The following is a 25,548-nucleotide window of genomic DNA, read 5'->3' as shown; positions in this document are numbered from 1 at the left end:
CAGGGCTGTTTAAACTGATGCCCTACCTAGAGGGAAGGACTGCAGTGAATGTCTCCCTACCCCTGTTTGAGGTCTGTTCTCCAGATCTTGGCCTCTTGTTGAGTGGGACCTGGCTGAAGGCTCAGCTGTCAGAGGCTTGGGGTCAAGAGGGGCCTGAGGCTATGGCAAGTAACTGAAGATTTTTAGTAACTTTTCTTAAATTGTGGAGACTCTGTTGAAATGTTAATTATAGCTTTGTGCTCCATTGCCTCCTCGAGACCCTTGTATTACTGATAGAAAAGGAGATGTGAGAGGTCACACAGATAGCTGTGTGCTATAGATACCTGGAGCCTCAACTCCTCCAAATACTTGGTATGGTTTCTTCTGTGGGGCCCAGGGTGAGGATCTGTCTCTCTGGCCACTGAGGGATCATTCTCTGCATAGAAAGCTGCAGAACCCATCATGCCTGTTTGGGTATCATTCCTATGTGGGCCTTTCTCAGCATCTAATAGCACATTCTTTGCAATTGGCCTGGGTGCCCCTCATCATGTGGAAGTGGCCACAGCTGCCCCCTAGCCTTGCTGCTGTCCCACTTGAGTCTTGAATTAAAATGTTTTCAGGCCCTTGGTGATCCAGAGGAAGTGAGATTGGAGGGAAACTAGGGTATACTGAGACCCAGATCTTGAGTTAGAGGCTTTTTTCCACAACAACCCTGAGTTTTATAAATGGGGAATCAAGGCCTAGTGAAGCCTAAAAACTATTCTGTAGTCATTGTGCATGGCAGGCCCAGGGGAGGGAACCATGTCTCACTCTAAAGCTTCTGTGAGTGAGGGGGCACCTGGGTGGGTGGCTCAGTCGGTTAAGCGTCTGACTTCGGCCCAGGTCATGATCTCACGATTCGTGGGTTCGAGCCCCACGTTGGGCTCTGTGCTGACAGCTAGCTCAGAGCTTGGAGCCCGCTTCAGATTCTGTGTCTCCCTCTCTCTCTCTCACTCAGAAATAAGTAAAACATTAAAAAATTATAATCTCAAAAAAGCTTCTGTGAATGAGGCCAACTGAGTGTGCAGGTGGCCTTCTTGACCAAGCTCATATTACTCTTGGTACTGAGACCCCTGCCCTGGGAAATTTCACCTCAGAATACACCTAAAACTTTGCTTTTGTGCAAAATATGATTTATTTCTGCTGGGCGTCTGCCTGGTCCAAGTGCTTATTTTTTCTTACAAAGTCATCCTTTGTGCTGGGATTGCTGCTGTCCTGGGTGGTTAGTCACAGGTGCTTGCCTCTGGTTTTTATTTTCAATACAGCTACCCCCAAATATTTGCAGCTGGGATGTTATCTGGTGTATTCACCACAGGAATTATGACCCCTGGAGAACGGATCAAGTGCTTGTTACAGGTAAGGGTGTGAGCTGGGGTGGGGGGTGTGATCTGGCGGGAGGTGGCAAGCTTTTTCTATTCAGTATGCAATTTTGTGTGGATGTTTATGTCCTTTCACCCTTTATAAAGGCTTCAGGTCAGGTGTGCAAAACAGTTTCAAGGTTTTCAGGAACATGGAAGCAATCGTAGTAGAATCGAGAACCAGGACAGTATAACAAACCAACCAAAATGTCACACCTGTGACGTGTCATTCCAGACTTATCCACTCTTATTAACAGCTACTTCAGGAACTCTGAAAGGTGAGTCATGTCTCTTCAGAGGTGGAAGGGAGGCTGCTTCTGTCCAATGTATCTTATGTCTTTACCAGTTGCCCAAAGGCTCATTGCCCTTTGAGCGCCTGGGTCGTTGACAGCCAAAGGTGTGAACTGTCTGCCTGCCTTACCACACAGGCTCCTTTTAAAACAAAAAAGTTACTGCTCTTTTCTTCTAATAGCTGAAGTAATTTAACACAACAATTCTTGCTAGAAAATTTTGTAATGCAGAGAAGCACAAAGAAAAAAATTATTTTTTACCCATGATACCAAAAAAATTTATTACCCATGATACCACCCCACTGAGGTAACCACTGGTATGCTTCCTGTGTGAATTCTTCTAGCCTTTTTGGTAAACATGTATGTTAAGATCTATTAACTTTTGAAATAAAATTGAGGTCACATAATGCATTAGTTTTATAACCAGCTTTTTCCACTTGATGTATCCTAATTTTCTGCATGTTTTTTTTTTTTTCAACCATCATGTTCTGTATCTTCTTTCATTACATGGCTGTCATTTACCCAATGATCCCTTAGCTGGAGGCATGACAAATTATATATAATAGCAAAGATCTTTATAAATAAGTTTTTGTGTGTATATCTGAATCTTTTCTTCTTCTTCTTCTTCTTTTAATGTTTGTTTATTTTTGAGAGACAGAGATAGCAGGGGAGGGGCAGAGAAAGAGGGAGACAGAGGATCTGAAGCAGACTCCTGCTGTCAGCACAGAGCCCAATGTGGGGCATAGACTCACTAACTGTGAGATCTTGACCTGAGCCAAAGTCAGAAGGTCAACTAACTGAGCCACTCAGGCATCCCATGTATACCTGATTATTTTCTTAGAATAAACGTTCAGACATGAAATTAGTATGTTTAAAGGTGTATACATTTATTTATTTATTTATTTATTTGTTTAAAGTTTGTTTATTTTGAGGGAGGGGGAGAGAGCTAGAGAGAGAAAGCAGGCTCCGTGTCAGCACAGAATCCATCAATCTCATGAACCATGAAATCGTGACCTGAGCCAAGATCAAGAGTTAGATGCTTAACCGACTGAGCCACTCAGGCACCCCTAAAGGTGTATACTTTAAAAAAGTTTTAGGGGTACTCAGGTGGCTCAGTCGGTTGAATGGGTCAGGTCATGATCTCGCTGTCCATGAGTTCAAGCCTCACGCCGGGCTCTATGCTAACAGCTCAGAGCCTGGAGCCTGCTTTGGAGTCTGTGTTTCCCTTTCTCTCTACCCCTTCCCCACTCGCACTCTGTCTCTCTCTCTCAAAAATACACATTAACAAAAAAAGTTTTTAAAACATATTACCAAGTGGTTCTTCTATAAAGGCCTGTCCCTTTCTATTCCAGTCAGTAATACAGGAGCACCCACTGACCAGCAAACTGCAGCATCTAATTTATAATCTCTGCTGGTCTGATGGGTGAAAAATTAGCATTATTTTAATTTTTTCATGTTTCTATTTTTTATTTTTTTGAAATGTTTACTTTTGAAAGAGCACAAGTAGGAAGGGGCAGAGAGAGGGGGACAGAGGATCTGAGGTGGGCTCTGTGCTGACAAGCTAATAGCAGCAAGCCGGATATAGGGCTCGGACTCAGGAACCATGAGATCATGATATGAGCTGAAGTTGGTCACTCAACCAACTGAGCCACCAGGTGCCCCAATTTTCCAACTTTTAAATGGTGGTGAGGTTAATTATTTTGATGAATGTTAGTTGTTTGTATTGTTCCTTTATGAAGTACCTGTTTTTCTGTGTTCATTTGTTTTTTTTTGGCTCATAAAAGCTTTGGACATATTAAGGTTGTTAATTACTTATCATATGTGGCAAGTCTTTTCCATGGTTTGCATTTGTCCTTTAATTTTATGTATTTTTTTGAACTTTTTTTTTAATTTTTTTTTTAATGTTTTATTTATTTCTAGGAGAGAGAGAGAGAGAGACAGCGTGAGCAGGGGAGGGTCAGAGAGAGAGGGAGTCACAGACTGAAACAGGCTTCAGGCTCCGAGCTGGCTGTCAGCACAGAGCCTGACGCGGGGCTCAAACCCACGAACCGCGAGATCATGACCCAAGCGAAAGTCAGACGCTTAGCCGACTAAGCCACCCAGGCGCCCCTATTTTTTTGAACCTTTAACAGCTCAAGATTTATTTCCATTTTGTGTATTTTTTAATTAAGCTTTTTATTTTGAGATAATTATAGATATATGTGCACTTGTATAAAATAATGTAAAGGGAAAATAATTAATACAGAGAGATCATATGTACCCTTTACCCAGTTTTCCCATGAAGGTAACATCTTGTAAAACTCTAGAACAATATTACATCCAGAATATTGATATTGATATGGTAAAGATACAGAACATTTTCATCATTGCCATGGCCACATCCACTTTCCTCTTCTGCTCCAATTCTTAACTACCCCAGCAGCCACAAGTCTGTACTCCATTTCTATAATTTTATAATTTCAAGAATGTTATGTAAATAGAATCATACTATAGTCAATCTTCCAAGAAAGTTTTTGGATTGACTTTAAAAAACTTTTTTGTAATGTTTATTCTTTTTTTTTTTTTTTTTTTTGAGGGGGGAAGGGCACACAGAGAGGGGGACAGAGGATCTGAAGCAGGCTCTGTGCTGACAGCAACAAGTCCAATGTAGGGCTCGAACTCAAGAACTGTGAGATCATGACCTGAGCTGAAGTCAGACACTTAACTGACTGAGCCACCCAGACACCCTTGGCTTTTTTTTGTTGTTGTTGTTGTTATTTTTGGTTTTTTTGGATTGGCATTTTTAACTCAACATAATTTTCTGGAGATTCACCAGATTGTTGCATGTATGAATTATTCATTTCTCTTTAATAGTCCATGGTGTGTTTAACTTTTCATCCATTGAAGGACATCTGGGTTGTTTCCAGTTTTGGGCGCTTATGAATAAAGATGGTATAAACATTTGTATTCAGAGATTTTTCTGAGAAAATAAGTTTTCATTTCTCTGGGATAAATGCCCAAGAGTACAATTGTTGAGTCATATGGTAGTTGCATGTTTAGGTTTTTTAAAGAGAGAGACCAAACAGGGTAGAGAGGGAGAGAGAGAATCTTAAGCAGCCTCCATGCTCAGCATAGAGCCCATTGTGGAGCTGGATCACACAACCCTGGGATCATGACCTGAGCTGAAATTAAGAGTCGGATGCTCAACCACTCAACCATCTGAGCCACCCAGGTGTCCTTTTACTGTTGAGTTTTGAGAGTCCTTTATTCTAGATACTAGTAGTTTGACAATACGTGGTTTGCAAATATTTTCTCTCAGTTAATAGTTTGTCTTTTCATACTCTTAACAGAGTCTTTTGAGCAAACATTTTTTTTAATGTTTATTTTGTGCTCCCTCTCTGTGTGGGTAAACGGGAGAGAAAGGGGGAGAGAGAGAACCCCAAGCAGGCTCAGAGCGTAATTCAGGGCTCAAATTCATGAACCATGAGATCATGACCTGAGCCAAACCAAGAGTCAGATGCTCAACTGACTGAGCCACCCAGGCACCCCTTTGAGCAAACATTTTTAAGTTTGATAAAGTTGGGTTTGTTAATTTTTCTTTTATGGATCGGGCTTTAGGTGTTTGAGGCATTGAGTCTCTTTACCTAGCCTGAGATCCAAAAGATTTTCTCCTGTGTTTTTTTCTAAGAATTTTATAGTTTAACATTTTACATTTAAGTGTGTGACCCCATTTTGAATTAATTTGTATATAATGTATAAGAATTTGGACATAGTTCTTTTCTTTTTTTCTTTTGCCTATGGCTGTCCAATTGCACCAGTGCCATTTGTTGAAAACACTTATCTTACTTCCCTGAATTGTTTACACTTTTGTTAAAAATCAACTCAGCATAGTGGCGGCTGGATGGCTCAATCAGTTAAGTGTCTGAATCTTGGTTTTGGCTCAGGTCATGATCTCATGGTTTGTGAGTTTGAACCCCACATTAGGCGCTGACAGTGTGGAGCCTTCTTGGGATACTTTATCTCCTATCTCTCTCTGCCCTTCTGCTCATGCTCACTTGCTCTCTCTCTCTCAAATAAATAAGAGTCAAGTGGGGAATATTTGTGTGGATCTACTTCTTTGTTCTGCATTTTCTTCCATTGATCTATGTCTCTCTTTTCACTAATACTACACAGTCCTGATTTATATAGGCATTTAGTAAGTCTTTTTTTTTTTAATATTTTTATTTATTTCTAGGAGAGAGAGAGAGAGACAGCGTGAGCAGGGGAGGGTCAGAGAGAGAGGGAGACACAGACTCTGAAATAGGCTCCAGGCTCTGAGCTGGCAGTCAGCACAGAGCCCGACGCGGGGCTCGAAGCCATGAACCGCGAGATCATGACCTAAGCGAAAGTTGGACGCTTAACCGACTAAGCCACCCAGGCGCCCCTGGCATTTACTAAGTCTTGAAATTGAGTAGACTGATCCCTTCCACTTTACTCAAAAAAAAAACAAAACACCTTGTTCTAAGTATTCTAATCACTTTATATTTCCATATAAACTTTTAAGATAATATAGAAAATTGAGAAAAAATTTTCTGAGATACATGTTAAATCTATAGGTCAATTTGGATGAAATTGATACTATTTTGAGTCTTCCAATCCATGGACATGGTATGTCTCTCCATTTATTTAGAACTTTAACTTCTTTCATCTGCACTGTGTAGTTTTCAGCATCTAAATTCTGTACATGTTTCTTTTTATTTATATTTAAGTCTTTTTTCTTTTTTGACTTTGAAAAAAGTACATTGTATGAGTGCCTGGCTGGCTCAGTTGGTAGATGATGTGACTCTTGATCTCAGGGTTGTGAGTTTGAGCCCCATGTTGGGTACGGAGTTACTTAAAAATAAAATCTTTTAAAAAATGGCATTGGGAATGGTATTATAAGTTTAATTTTGTTAGCTACATGTTCATAGCTAGTTCATAGAAACACAATTGATTTTTATATGTTAATTTTATGTCTTTTGACTTTCCTGAATCCCTTATTAGTTCTAGGATCATTTTTTTAATAGAATCTGAGGTTTTCTTTCTTTCTTTTTTCTTTCTTTATTATTAATTTTTAATATTTTATTTATTTCTGAGAGAGAGAGAGACAGCATGAGCAGGGGAGGGTCAGAGAGAGAGGGAGATACAGAATCTGAAACTGGCTCCAGGCTCTGAGCTAGCTGTTAGCACAGAGCCTGACGTGGGGCTCGAATCCACGAACCATGAGATTATGACCTGACCCAAAGTTGGACGCTTAACCATGTGACCCACACAGGTGCCCCAGAATCTGAGATTTTCTACGTAGAAAGTCATGCCATTTGTAAATAGAGACAGTTTTATTTCTTCATTTATGATCTGTTTAACTTTTATTTCCTTATTTCACTGGCTAGAATTTCCACTTCTATATTGAGTAAGAGTGACAAGAATGGACATTTTTTCCTTGTTCCCAATCTTACAGGGAAGTATTCACTATTTCACTATTTCACTGTTAAATATGTTAGATGTACTTTTTTTATAGATGCTCTTTTTCAAGTTGAGGAAGTTACCTTATCTTTTACCCTTTTTTCTAAGAATTTTATCATGAATGGATATTGACTTTTGTCAGATACCTTTTTTTCCTACATGGAGTGATGTGATCATGTGAGTTTTCTTTAACTTGTTAATATGGTGGATTACATCAGTTGATTTTCAAATATTGAACCAACTTTGGGTTGCTAGAATAAACCCACCAACTTGACATCTCTTTTTATATATTGCTGAATTTTATTATGTTTTGTTAAAAGATTTTTGCATGTGCAATCATGAAAGATATTGGTCTGTCATATTTTTTTTCTGCATTGCTTTATCTGGTTTTGGTATTAGGATAATACTAGTTTCATGAAATGAATTTGGAAATGCTCCCTTTTCTGTTTCCTGAGAGAGATTGTAGAATTGGTGTTAATTCTTTAAACCTTTGATAGAATTTTATAATGAATTATGGATTTGGGAGGGAGGAGTTTTAAATTTTTGAAATCAATTTTCTAAATAGTTACCAGGCTATTCAAATTAACTATTTCATGTTGGGCAAATTGTGGTAGTTTACATTTTTGTTTTCTTATCTACATTGTCAGATTGGTTTGTGTAGAGTTGTTTGTAGTATTCCATTATTATCCTTTTGACGTCTACAAGGTCCGTGGTGATATCTTCTGTTTTATTCCTGATATTAGTAATCTGTGACTTCTCTCTCTTTTTTGTCGACTTCACTAGAGGTTTGTTAAGTTTTTTGATTCTTTCAAGAAAATAGTTTTTTGGGGTGCCTGGGTGGCTCAGTTGGTTAAGCGTCTGACTTCAGCTCAGGTCATGATCTCACGGTTCATGGGTTCGAGCCCCACATCAGGCTCTGTGCTGACAGCTAGCTCAGGGCCTGGAGCCTGCTTCAGATTTTGTATCTCCCTCTCTCTCTGACCCTCCCCTGCTCATGCTGGCTCTCTCTCTCTCTCTCTATCAGAAATAAATAAAAACATTTAAAAAATTAAAAAAAAAATAGTTTTTTGTTGTACCGATTTCCCCTATTTTTTTTTTTAATTTTTTTTTATTTATTTCTAGGAGAGAGACAGCATGAGTAGGGGAGGGTCAGAAAGAGAGGGAGTCACAGACTCCAAAACACGCTCCAGGCTCTGAGCTGGCAGTCAGCACAGAGCCCGACGTGGGGCCCGAACCCACGAACCGCGAGATCATGACCTAAGCGAAAGTCGGACGCTTAACCAACTAAGCCACCCAGGCGCCCCCCGATTTCCCCTATTGATTTTCTATTTTCAATTTCGTTGGTTTCTGCTTGTATCTTTTATTATTTCCTTGCTATTGCTTGCTTTAGGTTTAGTTTGCTTTTCTTTGTTTTTGTTTTTCAAATGTTTATTTTTGAAAGAACATAAGCAGGGAAGGGGCAGAGGGGGGGGGGACCAAGGATGTGACGCAGGCTCTGCACTGACAGTGGAAAGCCCAATGCAGTGCTTGAACTCACAAACTGTGAGGTCATGACCTGAGCCACAGTCGGACACTTAACTGACTAGCCACCCAGGTGCCCCTTAGGGAGGTTTTTGAGAAGAGAGATTATTAGATTGTTAATTTGAGCCTTTTCCTCTTTTCTAATGTATGCAGTCAGTGCTATAAAANTTATATGTGGCATATAATTATATATAATATATAATATTATGAATAACATGTATATTATATATTGTATAATATATAATTATTTATATAAGTTTATTTATTTAAGTGATCTTTATATCCAACATGGGGCTCAAACCCACAACCCTGACTGAGATCAGCACTCACTGCTTTTCCGACTGAGGCAGCCAGGCATCCCAAAGTTAGATATATGTTAATTGCCAGTCAATTCAGTGTTTTTTCTAATTTCCTTTGAGACTTCCTTTTTGAATCATTATTATTTTTTAAAATATTTATTTTTGGAAAGACAGAGACAGAGTGCGAGCTAGGGAGGGGTAGAGGGAGACACAGAATCCAAAACAGCCTCCATGCTCCCAGCTGTCAGCACAGAGCCTGACATGGGGCTCCAACCCACAAACTGCAAGATCGTGACCTGAGCCGAAGTCAGATGCTTAACTGACTAAGCCACTCAGGTGCCCCCTTTTTGAAATATTTAGAAGAGTATTGTTTGGTTTACAAGTGTTAGAGTTTATTGATTTCTAGTTTTGAGTCCATTGTGATCAGAGAACATATTCTGTATTATTTAAAACCTTTTCGGTGTGCCTGGGTGGCTCAGTCGGTTAAGCGTCTGACTCTTGGTTTTGGCTCAGGACATAATCTCATAGTTTGTGAGTTTGAGCCCCATGCTGGGCTCTGCACTTACAGCATGGAGCCTGCTTGGGATTCTCTTTCTCTCTTTCTCTCAAAATAAATGAATAAATAAGCATAAACAAAAATTTAAAATCTTTTAAATTTCTTGAGATTTGTTTTATGACCGTGGTCTGTCTTGGCTTATGTTCCATGGGCACTTGAAAGAATGTGTATTCTGCTGTCATGTGGTGGAGTGTTCTAAAACTGTCAATTAGATTCTCTTGGTTGATAGTATTGAGTTCTTTATCCTTGGTGATTTTCAGTCTTTTTGTTCTACCAATTTGTTGATAGAGGGAGTTGAAATCTCCAACCGTAATTGTGGGTTTGTTTGTTTCTCCTTTCAGTTCTATGAGTTTTGCTATACATTGTTTGGTACATACACATTTTGAATTGCTGTGTCGTCTTAGTAAATTGGCCTTTTTATCACTATCTCATAATTTTGCTTGCTGTGTTCTTCCTTCCCTGATGTTTCAGGGTTCCTTCTTTCATTGTTTCTTTTCTATGTAGAGAACTTCCTTTCACTATTCTCTTGGGGTAGATTGTCTTGCTGACAAATTCTCTCGGTTTTCCTTCGTCTAAGAATGCCTGATTTCCCCTTTATTCCTGAAGGATATTTTTGCTAGACATTGGATTCTGGGTTGACAGTTCTTTTCTTTCAGCACCTGAAAGATAATGTGCCGTTTATTTCTATCATCCTGGTTTCTGTTGTCATTCAAATTGTTTAGGTAAAGTGTCATTTTCCTCTGGCTGCTCTTAAGATTTTTTTTCTTTGTCTATAGATTTCAGAAGTTCATCTGTGATGTGTCATTGCATGGATGTATTTTGTGCCAAATCTGTATGTTTTGCCACATTGGTAACATTTTGGGAAGTTCTTAGCAATTATTTCTTCAAGTACATTTTTAGTCCCATCCTCTTCTCCTCTCCTCCTGGGACCCTGAGACCACAAATATTAGATTGTTTTGTTATAATCACACAGGTCCTTGAGTTCTGTTCAGTCTGTTTCAGTCTGTTTTATTTCTGTTGTTCAGATTGGGTTTTCCATTGTTTTATCTTCCAGTTCACTGATTTTTTTTTTCTCTCTTGCTTCAGTTCTGCTCCAGAGTGAGCCATCCATTGAACTTTTCATTTTGGTTGTGTTTTTCTTTTCTCTTTCAGTTGTATTTTTATTTATCTATTATTATTTTAATTTTTAAAATGTTTATTCATTTTTGAGACAGAGGGAGACAGAGCATGAATGGGGGAGGGGCAGGGAGAGAGGGGGACACAGAATCCCAAGCAGGCTCCAGGCTCTGGGCTGACAGTACAGAGTTTGATGGGATCGAACTCACAGACTGAGATCATGACCCGAGCCGAAGTCAGACGCCCAACTGACTGAGCCACTCAGGCACCTGTATTAGTATTATTTTTAAGAAGGCTACATGCCCACCTCGGATCCCTATGCATGGCTTGAACTCATGACCCTGAGGTCAAAACCTGAGCTGAGATCAACAGTTGGATTCCTGGGGTGCTTGGCTGGCTCAGCTGGTTGAGTGTGTGACTCTTGATTTTGGCTCAGGTTATAAATTCGTGATTTTGTGGGTTCAAGCCTTGCATCAGGCTTTGCACAGATCATGCAGAGACTGCTCAGGATTCCCCCCTCTCTCTGCCCCTCCCCCACTCATGCTCTCTCTATCTCCCTCAAAAAAAAAAAAACCCAAAGAAACAAAATCTTTCTTTGTCAGATAATAATAACAGCTCTATTATGTTGGTATTGTCATCTATTGTTTGCCTTTTTCTTTTCACTTTGAGATCTACCAGGTTTGGGGGATGATGAGTGATTTTCACTTGAGACCTGGATATTTGCATGTTATGTTGGAACTGTGGATCTTATTTAAACTTTCTCTTTTTTCTGGCTTTCTCTGAGTTTTCTATCAGGAAAGGGAAGGATGCTGCCTTGTTACTGCCAGGCAGAGGTAGAAGTATAAGTTCTCCACTCAGCCTCTGTTGGCATGTCAGGGTGGGGCACTTCTTTTTACTGCTGGGTGGGTGTGGGAGTTCCAGCATCTCCACTGACCCCATAGGATAGGAGTGCACTGGTTACTGGCTGGCAGGGATGAAAGTCCTAATTCCCTGCTTGGCCTTCTCTGACTCCACCCTGGCAGCATGTTGTTACAGCCCTACAAGGGTGGAAGTCTAATAACCTCCCCACTTGGGTCTTTGCTGGTGTGGATGGGAGTGAGGCCCATTTTCTGTTTTCTGTTTACTATAGTGAATGGCTAAAGTGTTTGTTGCCTAAAAAATTTTTGTCTTTCTAGTCTGTTCCTTTCCTGGTCTTTTGTCTAGAGAACACATGCTTTTCTTGAGGCTTCTTTTTGGTTTATGTTTGTTTGGGTTCCTGGATTGCCAGCTTCCTCAGCTTCAAGTCTGAGATATATCAAAAAGAAAATCCAAAGAACTCACCACCATGTCATTCCTCAAGTTCGAAGTCCCCTAGCCAGTCTTCCTTTTTCTCCACAAACTTTCAGACTCTTCTCATGTTTGTTTCAAAATTAACGTCTAGGGGCACCTGGGTGGCTCTGTCATTTAAGCATTCGACTTTGGCTCAGGTCATGATCCTGTGGTTCATTGGTTCGAGCCCCACGTTGGGCTCTGTGCTGACAGCTTCGAGCCTGGAGCCTGCTTTGTGAATTCTGTGTCTCCCTCTGTCTCTGCCCATCCCCCACTGATACTCTGTCTCTCTCTCTTTCTCTCTCAAAAATAAATAAAAAACATTAAAAATTTTTTTAAAATAATGTCTAGGATTTTTGGCAGCTCTTTCTGCCCATGGGTCCTGTCCCCATGCTTTAATTAAACCGCCTTTTCTGCGCTGAAAAAATAAATAAAGTAAAAATAATGTCTAGGGGTTTTTTTGTTGTTGCACTTTAGCAGGAAGCATAGGGAAAAGTACTTCCTAGAAACAAAGTCTGTATATTGATTTTGACTAAGGGAGTGTTTATTTTCAGTGACCATGTCCATCAGTCTTTTCCATCATGGCCTCTTCCATTGTGTGTGAAGTCCTTTTCTGCTCCTAGATGAGACTTTCCCTATCTGTACTCTTCTCTTGCACTCCTCTGCCCCGCTGGGTGACTATTTTATACCTCTCCTCTCTTCTCAAATCCCCACCCTGTCAGCACATAACTTGGTTTTCTATTTCACTGAGAAAACTGAAACTACCTGAAGACTTCACCAGATGCCCTCCACCACCTCCATCCACCCTCTGGCACATCAATGGCTGTCCAGCTTGTTTCCACCAATGGTGGCCCATGCCTTTGCTTGATCCTACCTCCTATTTGTATTCTGGATCCTATCTCTTCTTATCATCCATAGATCTCACTTCAACAGTTCTTTCTTTCCTTCAACATTAATTTTTGCACTCCACTGGATTGTTATCAGCAGTAAAAGTATAAAATGCTTGTATTTTTACCTTGAAAAAAGGTATTACAAGGTATTGAAAGTTCTCTTCTATTTCTCACATGAATTTCTGTGCTTCATGTCTTTGCTCCCCCTTATGTCAAAACACTTTGAAAAGCTTTTGGGTTTTTTTGCTTGTATTTTCTACTCATTGTCTCTAACTCCTCTTCCCTAATTGTTTTTTTATTAATTTAAAAAAATTTTTTTTAATTAATTTATTTTTTTAAGGTTTTATTTATTTCTGAGAGAGAGTGAGAGAGAGACTGTGTGAGCAGGGGAGGGTCAGAGAGAGACGGATACACGGAATCAGAAGCAGCCTTCAGGCTCTGAGCTGGCTGTCAGCACAGAGCCCGACGTGGGGCTCAAAACCACAAACCGTGAGATCATGACCTGAGCTGAAGTCGGACGCTTAACCGACTGAGCCACCCAGGCACCCCTCCTCTTCCCTGATTGTTAAACCCACCTTAGTCTGGTTTTTACCTCACAATTCCAACAAAGTAGTTTTGTCAAGGTCACCAGTGAACTTTACACTAATTCCAGTGTTCAGTTCTTGGCCCTCATCTTTCTTGATCCGTCAATAGAATTTGACTCAGCTGATTCCCTCCTCTTATTGAAGAGCTATCTTCACTTGGCTTCTCTCCTGATTTTCCTCTGACCTACTTGGCTGGTCTTCTCAGTGTCCTTTGTTGATTCATCATCATCATCTTGATCTTTTTAATGTTCATGCTCTACACAGCTGATTCCCATTACATGCATTTCCTTGATGATTTCTTCTTATATCATGATTTTTAGACACCATATATATGCTGATGATTCTCTCGTTTGTATTTCTAACTCAGGCTTTTCCTCAACTCCAGACTAGTTTATCTGACATTCCCTTTGGATGCTAACAGGCACCTCAGAGTCACCGTGTGCAAAAATGAACTCCTGGTGTTCCCCAATAACTGCTCCACCTACAACCTTCTGCAGCTCAGTTGTGGCAACACTATCCTTCTAGTTGTTCAGCTCTGAAGGAGTCATGCTAGGTTCCTCTCCTTCTCACTGTATATATCCCATCTGTTGACATATCCCAAGTCTATTCCGTTTGCAATCACATTCATCACCAAGTAACCTTCATCACTGAATGGTGAGAAGATTCTGATAGTAATATGCCAATTCCATTCCAATCCTCTTCAGCCCCCCCAAGGTCACTGTGAGTCAGCTCCAGTGTCCTCTGTTCACATGAGTCTCCTTGCTATTCCTCAGACATTCCAGGTCTACATGTGCCCAGATCATTTGGGGGAGTTATATTTTATTTTATTTTTAAAAAATTAAATATTTATTTCTGAGAGAGAGAGAGGCAGAATGAGCAGGGGAGGGTCAGAGAGAGAGGAAGACACAGAATCAGAAGCAGGCTCCAGGCTCTGAGCTAGCTGTTAGCACTGAGCCCAACGTGGGGCTCGAACCCATGAACTGTGAGATCATGACCTGAGCTGAAGTTGGACGCTTAACCAACTGAGCCACCCAGGCGCTCCTGGGAGAGTTATATTTTAAAAAGCCATTGATGACTTGATTGACATTGTTTTAAATTTATTATTTTTTAAAAAATTGATGTCTATCTAATAAAACCTTTCCTAACCAGAATTATGACTTTTTATTCACTTCTTCTCTTATGTCCCCCAGAGATTTTTTACAGTTTTATTTATGCAAATCCTATTACTGCTTGATGTACGTATATTTTATTGCTATTTTATTATTTTTTAAAAAAATATTTTAAATGTTTATTTTTGAGAGAGAGAGACAGAACATAAGTGGGACAGGGGCAGAGAGAGGAAGACATAGAATCCAAAGCAGGCTCCAGGCTCTGAGCTGTCAGCACTGAGCCTGATGCAGGGCTCAAACCCACAAACCAGGAGATCATGACCTGAGCTGGTGTCGAATGCCCAACCAACTGAGCCACCCAGGCACCCCTTATTTTATTATTTTTGAGAGAGAGAGAGAAAGAGAACGTGTGTACAAGAGAAGGGGAAGGGGCAACGAGAGGAGGGATGCGGGAGGAAGAGAGAGAATCTTAATCACGTTCCATGTTCAGTACAGAACCCAATGTGGGGCTTGATCCTATGATCCTGGGATCATGACCTGAGTCAAGAGTTCGACACTTAACTGACTACATCACCCTAGTGCCCCTTTATTCCTATTTTGAATGGAATTATTTTCCATTGTTTTCAACTCGTTATTGCCGGTGTGTAAGAAAATTAATGGACTTGGGATACGTGTCGCTTGAGTGTCTGACTTTGGGTCAGGTCATGATCTCATGGTTCGTGAGTTCGAGCCCTACATTGGAGCCTGCTTCGGATCCTATGTCCCCCTCTCTCTCTGCCCCTCCCTTGCTCGCTCACACTCACAGGCACAAACTCTCTCTCCTTCTCAAAAGTAAATAAACATAAAAAAAGAAAAAGAAAGTTATTGGACTCCTATGTTTATTTTGTAAGTGTTTCAAACTGTTAAAGCTGGGCTCTCCAGCTTTAATTATTCTTTGGTTGATGCCTCTGTGTGTCGATTCCCTTTGGCTCTTTACTTCCTGTGGATCTTGCATGGGGATCTTTCTCTCAGATCTTTTCGGGGATTACCCTGGCCTGCCTTTCTCATGCTCTTGACTCTTAGGCCCTAGATCCCTGAGGCTGGGATGGAAGCCTCTCCTTGGCCTTCCCCTGGCTTTGCACAAGACTTCTGTTCTGGCACTTAGAACTCTGAATATCATTTCCTATTCGCCTTTCCTTAACCAAGCTTCCTGATCAGTGAGGGCTTAGAACACCATTTTGTGTTCAATGGATATTTGTTGAAGGAATAAGTGAATGACTGAAGTATTTGTCTCCTCCTTTCTAGACTTTCTAACTAGCTTTATTGGGAATGCTCTTGCATTTGAGAGAGTTCCTCCACTGACTTTCCAATTCCTCTGTTGATTTTTTTTTTCTTGTCAGTGTATGCATACTTTGTGATATTTCCATTTAGCTTTATTTCCTAGTGACTTCCACTAATATTCAATTTTCCAAATAACTCAGTTTGACAGTGAAATGTTTCATTGGTCTAATACCTAATAACCACTTCCACATTCACCTTGTAATCTTCTGTAACATGCTGAGTCTGTTGACTTTGATGTTTCTTGCTGCTGACTTTGATGACTTTTCCCTCCCTCTCAGATTCAGGCTTCTTCGGGGCAAACCAAGTACACTGGGGCCTTGGACTGTGCAAAGAAGCTATATCAGGAGTCTGGGATCCGAGGCATCTATAAAGGGACAGTTCTCACCCTCATGCGAGGTAACATTTTAGCTTCTCCACCTGAGGTCACCTTGGTTGGGGGCTCATCTGAGGTGTATTTGCCACAAAGGGTCTTAACCTGGATTCCCAGATTAGCCTTGGCCGTATGCAAGCCACACCTCTGACAAGGCTGGCATGGTTTGCCCTGGTTTTAGGACATTTCACCCCAGCCAGCATGGACACAAATGAGGATGGGGGGTGGGAACTAACACCCTTCTGGCAGGCTGGCCCTCAAGGATGGTCAAGACAGTGGCAGATATAGGGGACTAGCAAGTAGATAGAAATCGTCACTGGAGGGGTGAGAGGGAGGAGTGACTTTAAGGACACTGGGGCTCTCTATGGCTTTAAAAGGCACGTTCTGCTGGGGTGGCAGTAGGAAAGGCAGACACAGACCCCCCCCACCCCATGTCCTGACATGATAGCTTAGAGGAAGCTCAGAGGCTAGCAGTGCTTGTAACTTGGAATGGGCATGTCAGTGGGGACCACTCAGAATTTCAAAGATAAAATGTCATGCATATTTATGCACACTTACACCAGTGCCTGCCCCAAAGCATCATCTAATTACTGCACAGGGATTACTGCAGATAGGAAGTATTGCTGAGGAACTTCCCAGGAAGCCTCGAAGGGGCCAGTGCCAAGCCTGACTCTTCTAAATTCAAGAAACCTGTGAAGATTTTATATCGTTTAATTCACCTCTTTCTTGCTACTAACAGATGTTCCAGCCAGTGGGATGTATTTCATGACATATGAATGGCTGAAAAATATCCTCACTCCAGAGGGAAAGAGGTAAGGAGAACAGAAGAACTTAGAACCCACTTTGCTTGGTCATGGGTTGGTTGCTCTTTATTGTGAATGGACGGTTTGACAGCAGAGTGGGACTTGCTCCTAGCTCCATGTCCACTTAATTCTCCTTGCTGCTGAGACCCATCTAACACTGCAAACTCTGTACCTTACCTACTGGAGCAAGTATATAAAACAAGTTTATGAAACCTCCTCCAAGGAGTGGCAGCTGCTATGTCACAGGAGCCCTGGCCTTGGACCTCCTCCCTCTGGCCAGTTTCTCCCTCTCTGTAACTGCCCCATCTGCCATAGGAGGGATGGTCTGAATGCCACTCTCACAGCCTTTGTCTGACTGGGGCTGTGGTTGGTATTCTGCAGTGTCAGTGAACTCAGCGTGCCTCGGATCCTGGTGGCTGGGGGCATCGCTGGAATCTTCAACTGGGCTGTGGCTATCCCCCCGGACGTGCTCAAGTCCCGCTTCCAGACTGGTTAGTGGAGGGTACTGGGGTAGATGGGATGGAGTGGGTTCTAGCACTGGCTGCCCCTAGGGTGCAGAGCTCTTAGGGCCCTAAAGATACTCACTCTCCACAGCAGTACCCAGCATCTGTCTGATCACCATTTTCCTTGTAGTCATTTGTGTTCTAGGAACCCTAGACTCACTTCCTGTTGGCCAGAACACAAAATAAGTGAGGTAAGCAGTCAAATCAACTCTCCTGCCTTGCCATGAGCAGGACTATTTCATTCTTCATTCTTTTCTACTCCCTCAGCATCAGTAATCCAGACAGTGTATCTGTTTCTCCCAAGGTGAATTGTGTTGTCTGTGGACTTGTCCCAGATGACCTGCAAGGTGTCTTCTTATGCTGTGACCCTGTAGGAAGACTTGACTACAAAATTGTCCCCATGTGGGTCACCATGGTTAGGTCAGGCAGCTTCCTAAAGCCTTAACAGTTGGATTCCACCCACAGCACCTCCAGGAAAATATCCTAATGGTTTCAGAGATGTGCTGAGAGAGCTGATCCGGGATGAAGGAATCACATCCTTGTATAAGGGGTTCAATGCAGTGATGATCCGAGCCTTTCCAGCCAATGCGGTGAGTGGCAGACAGAGGCTGTACTTTCCCTTCGGGGCTTAGAGCAGGGTCTAAATTCTAGGTGGCTTGACTTTTGCTTGCTCCTAGGATTAGACTGGGAGCTCAGTTTCCCCAAATCCTACCCTTACCCAGAGCCTCCTTATTTGTTTCCTTTCCTAAAGCTTCAGGAAGGTTTTTCTTTGGGATTCTCTGAGGGGAGGGGCTTTGATTTCCTGACTTGGCCATCAGAAGTGGGCAGTTATGAGACAGGGATTTTCTTTCCCTCTCAGGAATGAAAAAGCACAGCTTGATTCCCTGATCTGGGGTGTGAGTGAAGTTAGGGAGGGTTCTGATGAAGTTGGGGAGTGATTCTGGTCCTGACAGGGTCACCTGTGGTCTCTATGATAGTCACAATGCCTGCTGGTTTTTCTCTTTCTTCCAATCCCTTCTCAGGCCTGTTTCCTTGGCTTTGAAGTTGCCATGAAGTTCCTTAACTGGGCCACCCCCAACTTGTAAGACTGAAGGCTGCTCGAGGCTTCTGGATGATGGAAGCTTTCATCGAGGAAGGAACAGTGGGCAGGACTAGGCAGTCCTGAAGGGCAAAGGGAGGGGAATGGTGGGATCAGAGCTCTGTGCATGGACTTGAGATCATTGCCTTAATGACATCCTCTACCTGGTATAACTTGGTGTGCCACTTTGAAACTTGAATTTACTCTTGTCAATTTAAGGGCTCTCAAGAGGATTTGGAGGTGGAGTTAGTAGTTTCTAGATCAGATACCACCTGTGGTCAGAGAGCTGTCTACTGGTTGACTACAAGCCCTATTACACCCAAAATACTACTCGACAAAGAGGGGAATCTCAGTGTCTCACTGGAGGCACTATGCATGTTTTCAACCAGCTGACCAGGAGCCTGTGTGTTCTTCAGTCCTTACCCAGAAACACACACCAGATTTCCAGGGTATCATCTAATCCTGGCCTACATGTGGGGATGTGGACTTGAGGCCCACATCTCTCTGTCCAAGTGAACTGAGCAAATATGCCTAGGGGCAAATAGCCTGTTAACAGTCAGGTTGATTTTTTTTTAAAAAATGCATGCACATAATCAAAACTTAAACTACAGTAGCCCAATTTCCCAGGAGTAGATGGAGAGCTTTCCCTCCTACAGAGTGAGGAGGGTTTGGAATTGACAGTCTGAGCCCTGCTGAGATAAGTTACAAAGGCTAGGGTGCAGGAAAGACCGTTTTTGCACACTTTTTTTCTCATGAGAGCACCCTCTTTTAACAGGAAACAATAAATATTGTTTCTAATTTTTGCACTGTGTGAGGTTTTCGTTTGATTTGGGTCATTTCAACAGGTAGGCTATAGCCTTGGTGGAGGCTGTAACGGATCTGGTATCGGTCATTGGTGGCTTCAGGCAGGGGCTTCAGCAGGAGAAAGAGAAAGAGGTTTTGGCTAGTCTAGCCTTCCCTGATGTCCCAGCAGCAGCTGCTTGATGGGGAAGGGTGTGTGGGGGGACCAGGTGACTTGATTGCTAACTGTTCTATAGTCCTCAGTACAAGCCTGCAGCCTTTCTCTTCATTCTTTTATCTCTCTGCCCTCAGCCACATGGGTGTCTGAGCTAACAGAGAGTTGATTGCTCTAAAAGCCAAAAGCAATCTGACTTTTCATATGGGTTTTGGGGTCACTGTGATCTGATGTCACCAGACAGGCTTTGCTAATTAGGCAAATTGATGCCTAGGTGCATCCAGAGGAGGTGAAGGAGACAAATTAGTTTGTCCTTGTCTGGTGGATGGTGAGGTGACAGGAGCTGGGCTTCTCTGGCATTGTCCCATCTGGCAGTCACAATTACAGTTCTCCTGGCACTTCCCACCTTACTGCAGCTACACAGAGATCCTTGGACTTTGATTTTAGAGCCGTCACTCTGCATAAAGGGGTGAGGAGGCAGGGACCCACTCCCAGATGGGGGTGTGGCAAGTTGGGCAGGAAGCTGAAGATTTAGGGTTTAAGGAAGGACACTTTCTTCCAGGGAAGATATTTTGGATGACCAGATAGGAATTATGGTAAAAAACAAAACAAAATAAAACAAAACAAAAACATTGTTTATAGATGAAAATTGTGCCCCCTCTACTTGGGAAGATTAATTCAGTGTTAAACCTGCCCCGTTTTGCAGGATGTCTTTAATCTCTCACTCGTTTGGAAATGATCACATATGTGTTTCCTGAAGCTCTTCTCAGGAGCACCCTGTCCTTGAGACAGTTCTGCAACCTTGGCCTTTGCCTGGAAGCCCTTGTGAGTGTATTTATGTTCCAGCCAAGTGACAGTCATTCCCATGGCTCAGGATCACTTTTACAGTCTGTGCTTCTGGATAATTTGCCCTTTGAAACAGCTTCCATTTTAAAATGGAATGTTTTGGTTCCTTGACGTTAGTGGGGGAGATTCTTTTACTCCTTTGGTTGTTCAGTAGATGTTAAGTCAAGTAGGGAAGCCCCAGGAGGCATATTTGTGAAGGGAGCAGAGCAGATGGTGAGTAACTCCCTCCTGACTGGCACTTCCTTTTTTATGATGCACTTTGAAATGCCACCTGTTCCTGATATATCTTTTCTCTCCCGGATGGGGGTAGGTTGGGGGAGAGGTTGGGGCCCTCTTCAGCAATTTCTTTGACTGTCACAGACATTCTTAAGTGGAAGTGAGTCGCAAGTGTTAAAACAACCAACTGGTGATAACAGCCTCACCCAGGCACAAAGCAGAGTATAAATGGGTCAAAGGTGAGAGGCAGATGGTGGGATGTTGCAACAAGCCTATTAGAAGCAACAGTAGTGGGGCATTTGGGTGGCTTAGTTGGATGAGTGTCCAACTGTTGATCCCAGGATTGTGGAATCGAGCCCTGCGTTGGGCTCTGCCCTGAGGATGGAGCCTGCTTAAGTTTCTCTCTCTCTGCCCCTCTCCCCTACTTGTGCTCTCTCTCTCTCTAGAAAAAAAAAAAAAAACAGTAATGCCATTTATGCTGCTGTAAGGTCAGAACTTCTCAACCCATAATTCTTTCCCTACAGTTCTTTTGAGGCTGGAACCCCCATGCCCTTTCTAACCTTTTCATTGTTTCATTCTTATTTCTTTATCACCATGTAACTCAATGTTTAGTGGGCAATGATTTTTACCCCCACATTCAGATGTGGAAGCCACTGCTCAGACAGGGCAAACTGATCTGCCAAGATTATTGGCAAATTGATAATAGAGTACAGGTAATAGAGTGAGGTCTGGGTGTCCATAGGCCTGAAGAAACGCTTGTGATGCTATCAGAGGCTGTCTGGGCTGCTTGACCTAAGCTCCAGGAGGCCTGTCTGTGCCACAGTGTCAAAGCCCAGGCATCTGACCTGTAAGTCAGGCCACGGGTAGCACACAGAGTCCCCACAGGCACTGGGAAAGCCCCATGGCCAGATGTTCCCTGAGGGTTCTCTTTTCTGCTTTCTCTGCTCTGGTGAGCATGTAGGCCTGTGGCTCTCCAGCCAGGCTCTCCCTTGCTTTCTAGGTTTAGTCCTTGCCCTGAGACTGACACTTTCTGGGGACACAGTGTCCTGGGGAGGTGGTGGCTCACAGGTGCAGAAACAGGTGGCCTGGGAATTAACTGGTCTCTGAGGCATGGATGCTTGTTAAAATAGACCAGACTTTTTGGACCAAAGGCAGTGGCCCCATAAGCGAGGCATTATAAGGCTGAAGGACAGTTTGGGTGATGGCTGAGAAAACATTGTCCATTTCCCCAATTATTCCTGTCAATGAAGATCATAAATACTTCTTTTTTTTTTTTAAATTTTTTTTTTTTTTTAATTTATTTCTAGGAGAGAGAGAGAGACAGCGTGAGCAGGGGAGGGTCAGAGAGAGAGGGAGTCACAGACTGAAACAGGCTCCAGGCTCTGAGCTGGCAGTCAGCACAGAGCCCGACACGGGGCTCGAACCCACGAACCGCGAGATCATGACCTAAGCGAAAGTCGGACTCTTAACTGACTAAGCCACCCAGGCGCCCCAGATCATAAATACTTCTAAGGCAAAACAGAAACTGGTGGTGGTAGATACTAAATGAGCTGGGAAGACTGGACTAGAGGGGCTGGTGTGCAGAGGTGATCAGGTGGCCAATGGGTCCCAGGAGACAAGTAGGGGAATGGAGTGGCTTCGAGATTCCCTTTGGGCATAGAAGAGGGAGCTGTGGTTGCCTCCTCCTCCACCCCCAGTAGGCAGAAGGTATCAAAGGGCAGGGGAATATAAGCTAGGAGGTCTGGGCTAAGAGCAACCTTCCAGAGGAGTCTGGGGGAGTTTGGGTGTTTCCTTCTTTCCTGGAAAAAGAAAAAAATCCTTTAAAATACTAAACCTATGGGGGCACCTGGGTGGCTCAGTTACACATCCAACGCATCCAACTCTTGATCTCAGCTCGGGTCTTGATCCCAGGGCTGTGAGTTTATTCAAGAGTACATGAAATCCACCGTTTTGTTGGACATAGTAGTTGGTGCCCTGCCTATGTTCATTTTCACCAGACCCACTGCTATCGGGCTAACCATGCGCCCCACCTGTATTACTGTGCATCCATAGTTGTAAAATCATTGTGTTCATGTCTGCCTGTGGTTGGTGGTGTGGCATTCTGTGCAAGATTTGACTGCCTGCTGGATAGTGACTTCTGGGTCTGGCTTGGAGCTGAGCACCTCTCAGCATTCTGGGGCCTCCTCTACCACAGTGTCTATATTTCTCTTGCTTTTGAGGGGCTCTGTTTTTGGCCTTTTCACCTACTATCACTTACTGTTGGCAGCTGTTTCCTGGTTACTGGCTGCCTGTAGGTCTGGTTGCCACAGTAACCTCCAGTGGTGCAGCTGGACAAGCTTGAGTAAAGACAGCCCTAGGAGGGTAAGGGTAGAAGATGTGGGACTCAGGGCCCCTAGTAGTCTTTCTTGTTCTAGGGTACTCTTCTTTGGCCAGCTCAACTAGGCATTCATGAAAGGCTCTTGGGACTCCACTTACTATAGAAGGGCTTCCTGGAAAGTGCAGAGATGGATCCCTGCTCTTGGGCCAGGTATTAGGGGAGGGGAGCCAAATAGGGCCTTGAGGCTGGCTCGCTGTCCTTCCTTACTCTCAGGCTGGTCTAGAACAGCTATGGGGTACCTGCTTTCTGTGGCTCTCATTCCTTCCGGCTCCAAAGATGCCCTTTGAATGTCCTGTTTGCTGGCTAGATGGGCAAGCTGTGGAGCATCTGAGAGCAAACTGGCCTGCTCCTGGCAGAGGCTGATGGAGGTTCCTTGGTGTAACTGGAAGAACCTGTCCACACCCAGCTCTGTCATTAGTTCTGGAGTAGCCTTCCTCTATCTTATTTTGTAATTGAGGTCAGAGTCCTAACTGTACAGGCACCTGTCCCCCTTTAAAACATATAAAACATAAAGAATGAGCAAACTAGGGAGTGGAGTTGTGAATTTGCTTTCCAAAGGGTTGGTTGTAGGCCTGTTTGAAGCACGCAGATCCCAGATGTGGTGGTGGAGTAGGAGTCACAACCAGGTTTTCTGGGTATGTGCTGACTCTTGGAAAACTTGGAAGGGTGAGGGGTCGGTCTACTCAAGAGCAGAGAAGAGTTGGGGAACCCTGTTCCTTTAGCCTCTTACTGCCTATCTGTACTGCCTAGTGCACTATTCAGAAACACAGCTTTGAAAAAAAGTATCCTAGTTCTTTTTTTTTTTTTAATGTTTTATTTATTTCTGAGAGAGAGAGAGAGACAGCGTGAACAGGGGAGGGTCAGAGAGAGAGGGAGTCACAGATTCTGAAACAGGTTCCAGGCTCTGAGCTGGCAGTCAGCACAGAGCCTGACGCGGGGCTCGAAGCCACGAACCGCGAGATCATGACCTAAGCGAAAGTCGGACGCTTAACCGACTAAGCCACCCAGGTGCCCCTAAAAGTATCCTAGTTCTGATGCAGGGGTCAGGAGAACAGTTTTACTGGCTTTACTTGCTGTGTGGAAACAGCAAGTTAATTAATTAATTCATTAATTCATTCATTCAGTAAATCTTCTCTAAAGAGTTTGGACCAGCAGGAAACAAGTTGAACACTATCCCTTGGGGCGCCTGGGTGGCTCAGTCGGTTAAGCCTCTGACTTTGGCTCAGGTCATGATCTCACGGTTCGTGGGTTCCCCCCCGCGTCGGGCTCTGTGCTGACAGCCAGCTCAGAGCCTGGAGCCTGTTTCGGATTCTGTGTCTCCCTCTCTCTCTGACCCTCCCTTGCTCACACTGTCTCTCTCTCTCTCTCAGAAATAAATAAAACATTTTAAAAAATGTTTTTAAAAAGATGAACACTATTTCTCACAAAGTAGATGGTCCAAGACTCTTTCTAGAGGTCAAGGAACTTGACCAGGGAGACACTGCTGTTTGGAATCACAGACTTACCTGGCCTAGAGCATGGGTGGCTTCTGTACCAGCAGGGATCGGTTGCTCCTATTACCAGAAGCTCAGTTCCCAGCAGCATTGAGCTCCTGGGTGTGTGCCAAGCCAATATGAGAGGTCTTAGTGCTGATTTTAATTAATACTGGGTAATTACCAGGTGGAGCTTAACCATCCTAAATGCCTTTGAGGTTCCCAAGCCTATAGCTAGTCACTTTCTGGCTAGGCCCGGCAAGAAGAGGCAGGACTCTGTCCTATGCCCACTGGCCTTTTGTCAGCACTGTGACCCAGGACAGTCACCTTTTTCTATTCCCTTCCAATCTGGTATAGGTGAAGGGGGCAACTTGGGAAATAGCCTAGCCTCTCCAATTCACCTATGCCCCCTCCTTAGTAGGGGCAAAGGATAACACCATCAATGTGAATCCAGGGTGGAGTGTGGGAAAAGAGGCGTGCAGGCCTAGTTCTGGAAATCCTGGTGGGAATGCTCGAGAGGAGGAACAGACACAGAGGTTGTTCCTGCTCTGGGCCTTATTCCAGTTTCTCGGGGCATATGTTTGGCTTAGTGACTCTTCAGGCTTATTTCTCTGCTGTGGGTCCCAAATTACTATATCACTGAAACTCCTGCTATCTACAAGACTTTCCACGTTTGACATTTCACAGACCTCCTGCCAGACTTCTGAGGATCCTATGGTCATGCCACCATTCCACCCAGTGGCCAGGGTTGTCCTAACTTTTTACCAGGCTCCGAGTCAGCTTGAACTGCACCCCCTGAAGTGGGCCCTCTTGCTCTCCACCACAACTGGAACCACACTGTGGTTTTAATTTATGTGCCTGCGTCTAGGTATCTGGCTGTAGGATATGTCCCAGGAGCCTACCAGGTGTCAGCAAACACGAGTCTCCGAAACAGCACATGAAAGGTCTATGGGACTAGGTGGAAGTCACTGACGACTCCCTTTGGCGGGCAGACCGCTCATTCCCGCGCCTCATCCTCGACTTCGGACTGCTTAGTGCCAGCGGGCCGCCCAGCAGCGCACGCGCACTGAGGGCCTCCGGGCGGCGGGGACGCGCACGC

The 25,548-nt window shown here is 43.5% G+C and overlaps 1 protein-coding gene and 1 long non-coding RNA gene across 5 annotated transcripts in view; one reads left to right on the top strand and one right to left on the bottom strand.

Moving 5' to 3' along the window:
- Positions 1 to 19,386, top strand: part of SLC25A20 (solute carrier family 25 member 20) — a 30,832-nt gene extending 11,446 nt beyond the window's left edge. Inside the window, exons 4-9 of the mRNA XM_077777286.1 lie at positions 1,284 to 1,374; positions 16,108 to 16,225; positions 16,939 to 17,011; positions 17,384 to 17,493; positions 17,971 to 18,095; positions 18,528 to 19,386. Coding sequence (XP_077633412.1) covers positions 1,284 to 1,374; positions 16,108 to 16,225; positions 16,939 to 17,011; positions 17,384 to 17,493; positions 17,971 to 18,095; positions 18,528 to 18,590 — 580 coding nt within the window. The 3' untranslated portion in view covers positions 18,591 to 19,386. The remainder of the gene's footprint in view (positions 1 to 1,283; positions 1,375 to 16,107; positions 16,226 to 16,938; positions 17,012 to 17,383; positions 17,494 to 17,970; positions 18,096 to 18,527) is intronic.
- On the bottom strand, positions 17,062 to 25,498 carry LOC144242373 (uncharacterized). Of its 4 annotated transcripts, none has more exons than XR_013338326.1 (5): positions 25,352 to 25,498; positions 24,483 to 24,568; positions 22,858 to 22,953; positions 17,588 to 17,668; positions 17,062 to 17,182 (listed from the first exon to the last, which is right to left on the bottom strand). It is a non-coding gene; the product is annotated as an uncharacterized LOC144242373 (long non-coding RNA). The 4 variants fall into 4 exon arrangements; XR_013338328.1 differs by having other exon boundaries at positions 17,062 to 17,179; XR_013338329.1 differs by lacking the exon at positions 24,483 to 24,568.
- Positions 25,499 to 25,548: the final 50 nt, after the last annotated feature.

The sequence above is a fragment of the Crocuta crocuta genome, unplaced genomic scaffold, assembly GCF_008692635.1.
Source record: "Crocuta crocuta isolate KB4526 unplaced genomic scaffold, BGI_CrCroc_1.0 scaffold77, whole genome shotgun sequence".
Classification (NCBI taxonomy): Eukaryota; Metazoa; Chordata; class Mammalia; order Carnivora; family Hyaenidae; genus Crocuta; species Crocuta crocuta.
Note: the sequence above shows the minus strand (reverse complement) of the source record. Positions and strands in the feature narration are given on the sequence as shown.